Source organism: Ceratotherium simum, chromosome 31 (genome assembly GCF_057802395.1).
Source record: "Ceratotherium simum simum isolate JZ-2026a chromosome 31, ASM5780239v1, whole genome shotgun sequence".
NCBI classification, from domain to species: Eukaryota; Metazoa; Chordata; class Mammalia; order Perissodactyla; family Rhinocerotidae; genus Ceratotherium; species Ceratotherium simum.
This window is the reverse complement of record NC_141930.1, coordinates 9,042,079-9,055,324: the sequence shown is the minus strand read 5'-3', so window position 1 is coordinate 9,055,324 and position 13,246 is coordinate 9,042,079. Positions and strand designations below refer to the sequence as shown.

Genomic DNA, 13,246 nt, shown 5'->3' with positions numbered 1-13,246 from the left:
CAGAACATGCATATACTTTGTGTTTATTTTTGTTCACATATTTTCATTTCCAGACCTCTTTATTCCTTCTTGTAAATTTCATTTGCCTTATTTTGTCATTTCTGTTCAGCCTGGAGAAGTTTCTTTAGCTTACTAATAGTACAGATCTGCTGGCAAGGAATTCTCTGTTTTTGGTTATCTGAAAATTCCTATATTTTGCCTTCATTTCTCTGTCGAGATTCCCTGTCTGTTCATTCACTGTTACCATATTTCCTTTTAATTCTGTATATATGTTCCTTTACTTTTTGAACATATTTATAGTAACTGTTTTGAAGTTCTTAACTGCTAAGTCTGACACACCTGTGCCTACTTGGAGTCAGTTTGTCAATTGTCAGTTTGACTATTTTTGCTGAATAGGGGTCATACTTTCCTGTTTTCTTTTTCCTTCCTTTCCTTGCCTCCCCCTTTCCCTTCCCCTTCCTTGAAGTAAACTCAGAGTACACAGTTGCCAGTTTTCCAGAAGAACTGCTCTTAGATGGTTTCCAGTCTCTTAAAATCACCTTTTGAATCCTCTTTTAAAATTGTCATCTGTGGGAGGCTTATACAGCTGCTTCACTCCTCCACCATTGAGTTTGTAATTTGTTGTATTTTTAATTTCTTGAACTTGGCTAATATTCTAATTTCCTCTGTTACTTTTTATAGTTTCCAATTGGCTGTTAATATTTTCAAAGTTGTCTTGATTTCTTTAAATGTAGTCACCATAATTGTTTTATATTATGTATCTAATACTTAGCACATCATGTGACCTTTTGGGATACATTCTTGCTATCTTTTTTTTTTTTTCTCATTCATGGTTCCTTACATCATTATATCCATAATTATTATTGACCATTTACTGCTTGTTGCCCTTAGAAAGTTATTTATGAGGATTATTTATGAGGATTATTCATGTGAAGTGCCTTCTTCCGGAGGAAATCTGCATTACTTCTTCCAGATATCTGAGAGTGTGACAGTCTGGAAGCACTTTAAATTACTGGCTTTAGTTGGCTTGACCAGCCTACTAGTAATGCAGATTTTATACAGCAAATTCACATGATGGCCAGATCATTGTTAAAATCTCACATGGTGTTGGTCTGGAAGTTCTGTTTCCTCTCATCTGACATTCAGTGCTTTTAAAATGATTTTTTATACTTTCCTGAGCATTTTTAGTTGAAAGATTGGTTTAAATAGTACCTTCTACCATTTTATCAGAAATGAATGTCCTCCATGTTCTTTAATTTTTTCCAATTTCAATAAAGAGTCTTCATAAATTTAAATATTTTACTAAGGAAATTTGTTAGGTATGTGACCTGTATAAAAACACATGAAATAATAAACATCTAACAAATACTTATGTAATGAGTGAAAGATACATGTATTGAATATAACCGTATACAAATAAAGTGATTTTGTTCTTTTGATCATTAAAATGGATTTACACAAAATTGTTGATAGCTAGAGTCATCCTGAAAGTCTGTGTACTACTGGTAGAATTTGGGCTAGGTGTTGTAGAATAGATAAAATACAGCTCAGTTGGAAGGAGTCAGATTATCTAGGTCAGGAGAACAGCAAGTTACTGAGAGGCAGGTGAATATGTTTGAACAAGAGGCATTCAGAGTAGTATGAAGACTCAGTAGGGAATCTAACCTGGCTAGTTCTTGTTGAAGGTGATAGGAAGTGTAGGAGATAGGTAAGGTTGAACTCAGTTCTGGATATCACAGAAAACCTGACAATAAAATTGAGTAAAACAGTAGGAGGCCTAATACAGAGGGGGGAAAAGCAAAGCACCTTTTGAAAGGAATATTCTGCCTTTTTCTATTCGTGAGCCATTAAGTTAATAATAATAATTTCAAATACCAACAGAAAAATCTTTAGCCCCCAGTGTGCAGTGCCACCAGGGCCCTTTCTGCCTGTGCCCGGCCTGAAGACTTGCCTCTCAGTATGTGATGTGCTGCCCCAGCACCCTTTGTTTATGCTGGTCATTATGCTCTTTTTTGTAGTAGCACGGTAAGAATGGGTCACCAGTCCTGTTTCTTAATCCATTTTTGTTGACCCTGTTTTGAATAGACATGTATCTGAAATTTGGACAAGCCTTTGTTAGGTCTTGTTTTCCCTATTGTTGTTAGTTTTAAGATTTTTCCTCATGTCCTCATTGGTATTTTAGTGGGAGAGACTGATACTAACCAGATACCCTTTTAAACCAGAAACACCTCTTAGGTTTTCAACGAAGTTGTCTTTATGTGGCTCATCTCCAAAGTCTTCTAGTCATTTGTTCATTTGACAGACAGTTATTGAAGGTTTTCTATTTACCAAATGCCTAAGAAATTTCAGTTTCAGGCATAATAGTACCAAATGTGCATGGTATTTTTGTGTGTGTGTGTGCGTGTGCCCCTTTTATCAAGATTTAATTTTTTAAAAGGTCACATACTGAATTTTGAAGGGTTATAATGTTTGACTTTAAAATTTGTGTTTAGCCTGCAGTTTTTAGGAGTAGTACATCTTAAATTTTATTCTGATTATTATAAAATATTTGATTTTTGAAAATTAGGTTTAAACCAATTTCTCACCTAACGTCCTAAGCAGTCTAAATAATGCATTGGGCTAAATGTCAAGTACCCATGTAAGCACAGTAATCACCTTATAGTTGAAGCGTTGGGCTAGAACTAAGGTGGCATGAGTCTTAATTCCTGTTCTGTTGTTAAGTTGGGGCATAACCCTGGGCAAGTTCATTTCTTTGTATTGGAGCAGATGATTGATGAGATGTTTTTGTATTCAGTATGGAAGCAAAATTTGGCTCAAATAAGAGAGGACAGTAAAATAAAATTAATAATGATATCCCTGTAGAGAGTAGAGAAAAAATAAAAATAAGCAAGATAAACTGAAATACCCTATCTTTTCTCAACCCATATCCATTCCTCTAATATAGTCTGGTGAGGATAGTGAAGCCAGAATTAGCTCTTTCTCTTCACATTGGGGAAATCCAAAAGGCAGCTATGTGAAACTTGTCCCGACTGATATGTAATGTTATGAATTTTATCAGTAGGAAATATGGCTGGATTATATGTGTGAAATATAAAGCACACCCAGGAACATGTAAGGATCTTGACATTTAAAGCTGCAACACCAAGCAAGCATCGTTGGATGTTTCTAAGTTTTTCTATTAATATTTGCTTGGCATTTAAAATCTTAACATTGAGGAATTTTTTCCATTAAACCTGGTTTTCTTTTCTGTGGGCTGGGAAAAGTTGCTCTTAGTTTATTTTAGCAGTGGGACATCTGAGCCAAGTTTTTAGTACACCAGTTTTGAGAGGGAACATATTTTGGGAAACCTCTCTCTGAAGTGATGTATTTTAATGTACACTTTCTCAATTTGGGTAACTCAGTAGCTAATAAAAAGATCGCTCATTTAAGGGAATGTGAGATTTTGAAACACTGGTTTACAATCCATAATCAAAAAATGTTGATAAATGTTTTATTTTCATTATTTTAGTGTAAGGCACCTGCACTTAAAAAGTCAAATTCTCCTGGAACTGCATCCTCGGGATCTTCACGATTACCACAACCAAGCGGCTCTAGCAAAACTGTTGTAGGTAATGAGATCCATAAAATAACTTGTCTTTTTTTTTTTTTTTTAACAGTGTTGGTAGAGAAGGAAATGAAGATAGTATTCTATTGTGGATTATTAAAATAGATTTATAATTAGGATTAAGAGATGTGGAGGATAAGTAATTTATTCTGGGTAAAAATCAAGTAACTTGAGATAGCTTGTACTTGGGATATTTTATAGTCCTTTTTTTTAGCTTAAATGTATATCCTTGATGTTGTTATTAATATATCATCTGTTCAGAATAATCAACCCAGTTCTTTCTTGATTCTTTGACCACAGTATTTTTCCCTCATTCTACCTGTACCTCTCTAACTTGAAAATTATCCTTAATAGACAAATGTTTGAAGAAGATATTGACTACTGAAGCGTACTTTTATTTATATGTAAATTGTAAGAAAGAAATACACAAATTAGAAACGATGGATGCTATATGTTCCCTGGAAATTTCATTTTTTTAAAAAAATTTTCTTAGTTGATAATTTGTTTTGGTTTATTACCATAGAGATTTATTGCCACTAGAGAATTGTTTTCCTTGTCATATGCTCTGTTTTGTGTGACTTTTCTTTTTCAGAGTGTCGTTAAGACTAATACCTTTTTTATTATAAGGTGTGTCTTCAGGTAAAGTGTCTTCAGTTAGCAGCTCTGTCGGAAGCAAACTTCAGACCTTATCTCCCTCCCATAAAGGGATAGCAGCCCCTCAAGTAGGGTAAGTTTACACTGAATTTAATTTATTAGTGGTATATATATATAAATGATACTAAGGTTTTCTTTAGGTAATTGGCTTTTTCATTAAACTTAATTTTCTTTCTAAGTCCATGTGTCTTATAATGTATTGCTGGTCAGGAGCACACTCACTGCTGTTGAGGGTCTAGATTAGTACAACTAACTTGTGTTAATTTTGGAAGAAAATCTGGTGGCATTTATCAGGAGCCTTAAAAACATTATTTTCAATTGAATAATTTTACTGCTGGGAATCCATTCTAAGGAAATTATTCGAAATGTAGAAGATTTTTGTAGTAATCATAATTTATTAAGCATTATGTATCAGGCACTATGCTAGATATTTCACATATATTTTTATTAAAAGCACCCCACACTATAGGATGAGAAGATCAAAGAAGCAAAAGTAATTTGCTCAAAGCCACACAGCTGGTGAGCATTAGAAGCAGGATACAAATTGGGGTCTCTTTGCCTCTAAACGTTGGTCTCTTTTCATATGTTTTTATTATAATGTAAAAAAAAAAATCACCGAAATGTCTATAGCAAATTATGACCATCTACAAAGGGATATTATGCAACCATAAAATATATATAAATTTTAATAAGATTATTCTGCTATAACCAAAGAGGAATGTCGGATACAAACTCCAAGTGTACTATGGTAGAAACTATAAAAATATGTGTAGATAAAAAAGACAAAATATGCTGAAATATTAACAGTGGGTGATTCTTTTCTTTTTATTTAATACTTTTTATCTTTCCACAGTTTTATATACATGGTTTTTAATAAAGTAGCATAATTAAGCTTTCAACAATTATTTTTATTCTAAGAAAATCATTGTTAGCACTAGAGATTTTAATAGAAGGCCTCCTATTCCAGTAGAAACTCACTTTCTCCTCCATTTTGATCAGAAAATTAAGAGATTGCCACATGACCATTAGAATGAGGGCTTATGTCTTTATCTTTATAAATACCGATCAAATTGATTTAGGAAATATAGCACACGTTATTTTCAGATATAGGTTATCACCTTAGTTTTCATGTAGGAAATATATACCAGGATATATATCAAGTGAGAGTAACTGCCTTTTGTTTCCTAATTTGGACTATGTAGAAAGTACAAGTCCTAAAGGGAGTTTTATGTAATTGTCACTGCAGGAAAAGCAAAAAAATCAGCTAACTAGATCTGATTAGTTAAATGTCTTTTCTCTTTGTTGTGCTTCCAAAGAGAAGAGACAGACTATCCTTAAGGAAGAGAGAGGTTATCAGGAGAACAAACGGTTGAAAAGTAAAAGGCTCTCATCTTCCGGTGGTAAAAAACGGAGTTGACTTATGTTTTTTTTTTTTGTTTCTGTGCTAAGTTGACTCATTAGATATTAAACTACAGTATAGACATAGCCATATGTGTTTTAACTTTACAAAGCCTTTTTTACCATATCACAGAGAATTGCCTTCCTTGTTAGGTTATAGTGTTTGTAGTGTTGTTTATAGTTTCATTTACAGTTGATTGTGAATTAAAAGCTGATATTTTTAAGTAGAAATATGAGAAAACTAGGCTTCTAGACTACTTTGCCACTAAGCTCTCTGACTTCGTGATGTCTCTTTTCTCTGTCTCACTCTGACAACGTTCTGTGACTCTGCTTAGACCTTGACAATTGATGTAAGAAAATCTGATCAACATTTATATGATCCTTAGGACAAAATATGTTTTTACTAATAAGCAAAGATTTTGAGCAGAATAATTATATGTTATGTACTGCTTATAATGCCATGAAGATTTAAAATTTCTGGTTGTTTCATATCTTATTAAACTGTCGAACATGACTGTTCAGATTCTGATTGTCCATTCTGTATACAATCCTTACGTGTGAAAGGAGTTTTTCCAACTACTGGAAAGAGTGGTGGTGTTTCCTGCCAGCCAATATATTACTGTATTAACTGGAACATTACTATATTAAGTGGAACCATTCATGGCTGTCTATTCAGTAGCGGAGTTGATTCCTTTTTCAGAATTATTGAGGTAATGATTTGTTTGTCTGTTTCCCTTGCTAGATTGTAAGGTCTATGATAGTAAAGCTCTGTGTGTCTGCCTTGCTTATAGATGTAACTACAAAATGTAGTGTAATGCCTGGCATATAGACACACAACAAATTTTTGGCAAATAAATGAAAAAAAATAACGAATTAATAAATCCCTCATTTGTCAACTTGTTGGCATATCATAAAATCATGGTTCTGGTACCGATGGAATAATTACTTGAAGTTTGTATGGCAACAATTATTTCCATTGACACAGATGATTCAGGATTGCAGAAGGTGGAATTGGGCCATCTGGTTAACTGTAATGTTCAAGAAATTGAGCATCTTCTGAAATTAGTAAAATGGAGTCATTTTAGTGCTGTGGGATTGTTTAAAGCCTGATGTGTATAATCTTTATCGTGGTCAGCTTTAATCATGCATACTGGTGATCTGTGGTATTTAGCATATATTCGAGTCATACTGCAAAAAATTTATCTTTGTACTTGGAAAAATTTTCGTTATGTTTGGTGATTCTAGACAACCAGTGGGTCAACTGATTTTGACAGACTTTTTTAAGCAAAACAAACTCCATGGAAAATTTTTCCCTTGTTCTTTTCTGTTGTTGTTGTGATAACATTGGTTTGTAACGTTACATAAATTTCAGGTGTACATCATTATATTTCAACTTTTGTGTAGACTACATTATTTTCACCACCCAAAGACTACTTACCATCCATCACCGTACACATGTGCCCTGTTACCCTTTTTCCCTTATTCGAAAAGATGATTATCTTTAGTCATAGGAGATTTTAGAAGTATGATGAAACACAGAGCTTTTAAATAAATATTGCCACATTTGAATTGTGTCTCAGAGTTTACACAGTCATACCTTGAGAATGGTGTTTTCTTAATGGTTAATTACCAGCTTAAATGGATGTTTCAGCTGATAGTTTTCAATTGCTAAAATATCAAATTTCAGAGATTTACTGCTGTTCAGTTACTGTGAAAAACAGTTTACTTTGGGGCAAAAGAATGCATGTAAGGAGCATTTCTTAATATAAAAATTGAATTTGGTTTCTCATATTTTAATTAGCAACAATAAGAAATAAATGTCCAGTTTTAAGTACATTGTATGAGTGGGAAGATACTTTTCTCATAAGCCAATCTTTTGATGTATGTAAATTGAGTTTGTGTGGAGCATTATATGGATTTTTATGAACTTCTCGGTCTTTTATTATTGGTCTAGAAATGCCTAAAACAACCTAGAATTGCAGAGTTTGGCTTCTTATGTGGATAACAATGATTGAGACTATTGGATTAAGGAAGTTAACTTTGGCATGAAATTAAGATACTAAATTATCACCATAGGATTAATGAGTTTAGGATCAAAAGCAGAAGTAGGACACATTTCAAAACTTTGAATGCCTCAGAACATCATACATTGGAGGTCTATAAAGATAGAAAATACCACCTATACAATAGTATTTCAGAAGTCATCTTTTTATTATCTCTCAGTCTACTGTGCTTGCTATAGTCTTACAAGACTGAGTGGCTTATTTCCTAAGAGAATGCCCTTACATGGTATCAACAGTAAACAAGGACCGTCTCTAGGTTAAAGTTTCAAATTAGAAATAGGTTGATATCATTGCCAAATATTTCTAAAAATGCTTATTCAGCTGTGAATATTTTGAAAGCTTGCCAAAATATTTTTCCTTCTGGATAAACTGTTCATATAATATCATACCATAGCTTGACAAAAAGTAATATATTTTGGGGGAGGAATACAGGATAATGTAGTGATATTTATCATAACCCTTTAATATATGGTAAAATTTTAAAAAATCATCATTGAAATCTGCCTTTCATTTAGATTTTCAAAATCTTAAAATACTGGCATCCTCTCATATGAAATTTTGATATTTCAGAGCAGATGGTTTTTTTGAATTATGGCTTGAGGGCCAAATCTTGCCTAACACCTGTTTTCATTGGCACATGGCCACACTCAATTATTTATGTATTGTCTATGGCTGCTTTAATGCTATCCTGGCAGAGTTGAGTATTTGTAACGGAGACAGTGTAGCCCCTAAAGCCTAAAATACTTACTGTCTGGCCCTTTACAGGAAAAGTTTGCCACTCCCTATTTTACAGTAAGTAAATTATCATAGAAATTAGATATTTATAATTTGAAGGTATAGGTTTTAAGGATTCTTCATTTATACCCAAAGATGAAACTGTTATTTTTTAAGTCATGTGGATATCTAGGAACTTTGGCCATAGATTAGTGTTTCATGGAACCAAAGCATTTTTTAACTTTTGTTAACTCAACACATTTCTGTGGTTCAATTGAAAGATCAGTGAGGGATTGAAAATACACTTTCATGTTGTCTCTGACCAAATCTTGCTGCCAACTTAAGGACATATCCTTGACTATCATATGGGATTGAAATTCTATGTTATGTGATCTGATTGCTTAGTCCGCTCCAAAATGTATGCTATGTAGGTGAGCTTGGTTGGCTTCAAAAAATACCCTCGTTTTTTTTTCCTTAGCAGCAAGACTACTTTTACTGCAGAATGGATTTTTTTATTCCTGCCTTAATTTCTTTTAGACCTTGGGTGTATAATAACTGTCATTACTGAATTGGAGCCTTTACGAGAAAAATAGCATAGATACACTCTAAAAACATTGATAGTGATAATTCCATAGTGGAGTACTATCAGATTGAAATTATATTCCTCAAACTTTGTGATTAATTAAAAAATACATGAAGTGGATTTCTCATTGTACTTTCCCAACATATATTAATTCTCAAAGTAACCCCATATGTAGACGATGTAACTTGGAACATCTAATGCCCCAGATGTCAGGGTAAAACATGTAATAGACATAGGCTTCCTGGTTCCTATAGTCATTTTATTCACTTCCTTAACTGATGCTTTGGAAGACCAAGAAAGACATAGAGAAGAAACTTCAACCAAAAAGCAATCAGTTGGATTGAAGCCTTTGAGTTCCTTTTCAAAATACATCATCACTTTTGCAAAGATTTCAGTTTCTTTCCCAGTTTCCCTTCATCTTGTTACTGCTTTGACTTATCTTTAGTGCTACCGGAGGTTGAGGCACAGAAATAAAGGGTTTGATAGAAAAGGAGACTTGAGCAAGGAAATGTTGATATTCAATAAATTAAATATGAAGATGGTACATGAGAAATGGTCTGTTACATCTTATGATCTGAGTAGTGGAGGGAAAGATTTAAATATTTGAAAGTTCTTTCATAAACTAATAATTTTTAAATTTATGTAATTACCCCTACATTGACTATTATTGCATGGGATTTAAAAATATATATGTAGTCAAGATTTTCTACATATATATATATAAATATATATAAAACAGTATATAGTATACATACTATTATATGTATTATATACTATATGCTACATATAGTATATAATATATATATGATATATGTATTATAACAGTAGCAAATTGTAGAGGGACATAAATTTAAGTGATTTTAGCTTAATAATAACTTTTATTAACATTTAGCCTAAGTAACAATATATGTGTGTGTATTTATAGATATATGGATACACTTGTATCTAGGTAGATGGATGAATTGAGGTGAATTTTATAACACAGGTATATGGTACATTAAATCACTGTTGGAAGCTGCCTTTCAATTAGGTTTTAAAAATCTGAAAATACTGGCAGTCCTCTCATATGGAATATATGTAATATTTCCATTAGACAGTTACCTTTAGATTTTTATTAGATTTTACACATTTCCTTTCTGAATTTGAACTTTTTTGTATCTTATGTAGGATTTGAGTGGTTCTTATCCTGTTAGAGGAATCTGTTTTAAAAATGTAGTTTAAAATTTTCTAAATTTAAATTTTAGTAACTTTTTTTCTGAGAAAAAAAATAAGATCTTTTATTTCTTATTCCAAATCCACAGATACTTTTTGTTAAGATAACCACTGTTTGGAACAGTGATGTTTTGATAATTCTTAAATGATTCAAAGGAAAATCTGATTTGTTAATTAAAATTCCAGATAGTTGAATTTTCCAGTAATCTTTCACAAATTAAAAAAAAAAAATCAGATTTAATCTCAAACATTTTAGAAATTATGCTTAATATATATATTTAATGAAAGCATTTTTAAAAAATCTTAAAATGTTTTAAATTTAATGTAAACCATCTGTAAAATATTAATATCAAATATTACAACAAAATTCCTGCTGTGTAGAGGATACTGAAAGAACATAAAAATAGATAAAATGTGTCCCTCATTAGAGACCTTTATAATCTAGAGAAATGAACAGATTCTTTTTAGACGCTGAACTTCATAAGAACAAGCATCAAGTCTCTCTTTCCCCAGAATGTAGCACAGTGCCTGACACATAGTAGGTGCTCAGGATTTGTAGTCAATGAGTAAGGGGAAGAATGAACAAGCAAACAAGCATCCCTTAAAGATTGGACTTTTAAAGTGAACAAGCAGTGCTGTGTTGTTCAGTAGTTTTTTTAAGATAGTTCTCCTGATGTCCTAATTTAATTTTCCCTGCTATCAATGGATATTGGTTGGTGATAGTATATATGATTCAGTTATTTGGTTCATGTAAAACCATGAAATATCTACAAACCAGCAGTTCTTCTATTATCCTCTAGATGGAGATCCTTTATACTTTTGTAAGTGAAAAAAAAAATAGAAAGCCTCAGATGGCATGGCCCTTTAACATTTTTATATGTGATTTTTCAGAATTGCCATCCATGTTTTTTCACATAAGATCATGTTTTACTTTTCTTTGGATGAATTTCACAAATAGTCATTCTTTGTTAGAAAGTCAGTTTGGGTAAAGATATAAATATATTATTTATTTGATTCCTTATTTTATATTTGGAATTTTTAAATGCAAGGGAAATTATAAAGAAGAAAAGAGAAAGGTTCTGTGAATTCAGGGAAGGGAAAAAGTGAGATTATTTGTGAGCTTCGTTAACAACAGGCATCAGATCTGTCTTATTTATTAGAATAATGACTTAAGTTCACTTCTAGCTTCATGAATTTTTTTTGAAACAGTTGTTACCTTAAGTTTCCTCATTGATTCCATTGCCCTGCTGCATATAAATGTGGCATTTTTTTGTGCATTCATCAGAACTGGCAGAGTGGCCTAATTTTCATATCTAATAATGGACATTGTATAAACTGTGTGAGGATTCTTTTTGATGTTAGTTGTCTTACATTGGCAGTCAGATAATTAACAGCTTGTGGGGTGGATTTCTGATGAACCAGAATAATGTCTTTTTAAAAAAAAATTTTATATAAAGAAACAAATAGTAGCAATCTCCTTATGGGTACACCTTTATATATTTTAATAGTAAGATGGACAAGTTAGGCCCTCCACTTCGAACTGGAAGACATGTGCAAAGGTTGTATGACAGTGATACACAATCAGACAGTGCCACCAAAAGACATGAGTTATTACCCATTTCCAAGTAAGTACTTGTAACTTAGTTTGGTTAATCTTTTTCAGATATTTCCTTAAAGGCTTTCTATAATTGAATACTATAAACTTGTATATTCCTATACTTAAAAAATGTTATTTAAATCATTTTTAATCCAAGAAGTGCTAGATAATCTTCTAGGACTTAAAACACTTTGATTTTTGGTGAACATTTCTGTCGTCCCAAATAATGGCTTTTTTTAGAGTATACATTTTATTCTGTTCAATTTTAATTTTTAAAGGGTTGAAATAGTCACCTTCAGTAATTGTTTTTTTCATGAAGCTTTTTCTTTAGTAGTAATATTTTTGAAAAGAAGAGTAGAGGGAATATTATGCCACATGTATTATTTAATATTGCTGGATTACCTTTTAGTTAAGCAGATGATGAATTATTATAAAAAGGCAGGAAAAAGGATCTTAGAAAACATTCAGACATTTGTTACTGCCTTAGCAAACTGAGAAGAGAGGCACGTGTGGCAATGGCAGTCACTTTGGAACTCCTCCACGTAAGTCTTCAAGGCGTACTAGTTTGGGCCCCCATACCAAGTCTAGCCTTCTGGTTTGAAAATGATGAAATTAGGGTCTAACAAATTACTTATTAAAGTTGAAAAATATATTGTTAAACACAGTTCCCTTAGCTAATTTTTAAACCAAGGCCTACTGGAACGTTCTTTTACCATGTATGAAAAGTAATAATAAATGTAACTAGATTTACAGTAACATAAAGTTGGAAGAAGTCGTGAAGGTATTAGCAGCAGCCATGTGTGATTTTTGAGTAGTTAGTGATAAATCCTAAAAGGAAGAATTTGGGCCCTGAGCCATTTTTTTTTGTGCTACTACTGCTGTCTGTACTCTCTGAAGCAGATCTCAGAGAAACATTGACTAGCAGTAAGGTAGATTAAGTGTAGATTAAATTTAATTCCAAAATTAAATTTTCTTTTATTATTGCTTGTACTATAGCAAGCAGATACAGAATAAGAGTAGGTTATTCCGATTCTAACCAGGAAGAAAAATGTCTTGGCCATGTGAAACTAGGGCAATATGTGTGGGGTTTTTTGGGTTTTTTTTTTTTTGGTGAGGAAGATTAGCCCTGAGCTAGCATCTGTTGCCAATCCTCCTCATTTTGCTGAGGAAGATTGGCCCTGGGCTAACATCTCTGCCCATTCTTCCTTTACTTTATATGTGGGACGCCTGCTGCAGCATGGCTTGGTAAGCGGTGGGTAGGTCCGCTCCTGGGATCTAAACCTGCGAATCCCAGGCCTGTGAAGCGGAGCCCGCACACTTAACCCACACACTTAACCCACTACGCCACCAGGATGGCCCCTAGGGCAACATGTTTTAAGTACCAATCAAGACAGTTCTTTTCAATCTCTTAAGAGTGGTTT

At 32.8% G+C, this 13,246-nt stretch overlaps 1 protein-coding gene across 3 annotated transcripts in view; it reads left to right on the top strand.

Moving 5' to 3' along the window:
* The window catches only part of ZC2HC1A (zinc finger C2HC-type containing 1A), a 49,680-nt gene that overhangs the window by 23,210 nt on the left and 13,224 nt on the right, over positions 1–13,246 (top strand). For 2 of the 3 annotated variants that reach the window (XM_004427134.3, XM_087420405.1), the window contains exons 6-7: positions 3,509–3,608; positions 4,232–4,331. In XM_004427134.3, coding sequence (XP_004427191.2) covers positions 3,509–3,608; positions 4,232–4,331 — 200 coding nt within the window. Of the gene's footprint in view, positions 1–3,508; positions 3,609–4,231; positions 4,332–11,736; positions 11,854–13,246 lie in introns of all 3 variants that reach the window. The other variant, XM_087420406.1, reaches the window with a different exon arrangement.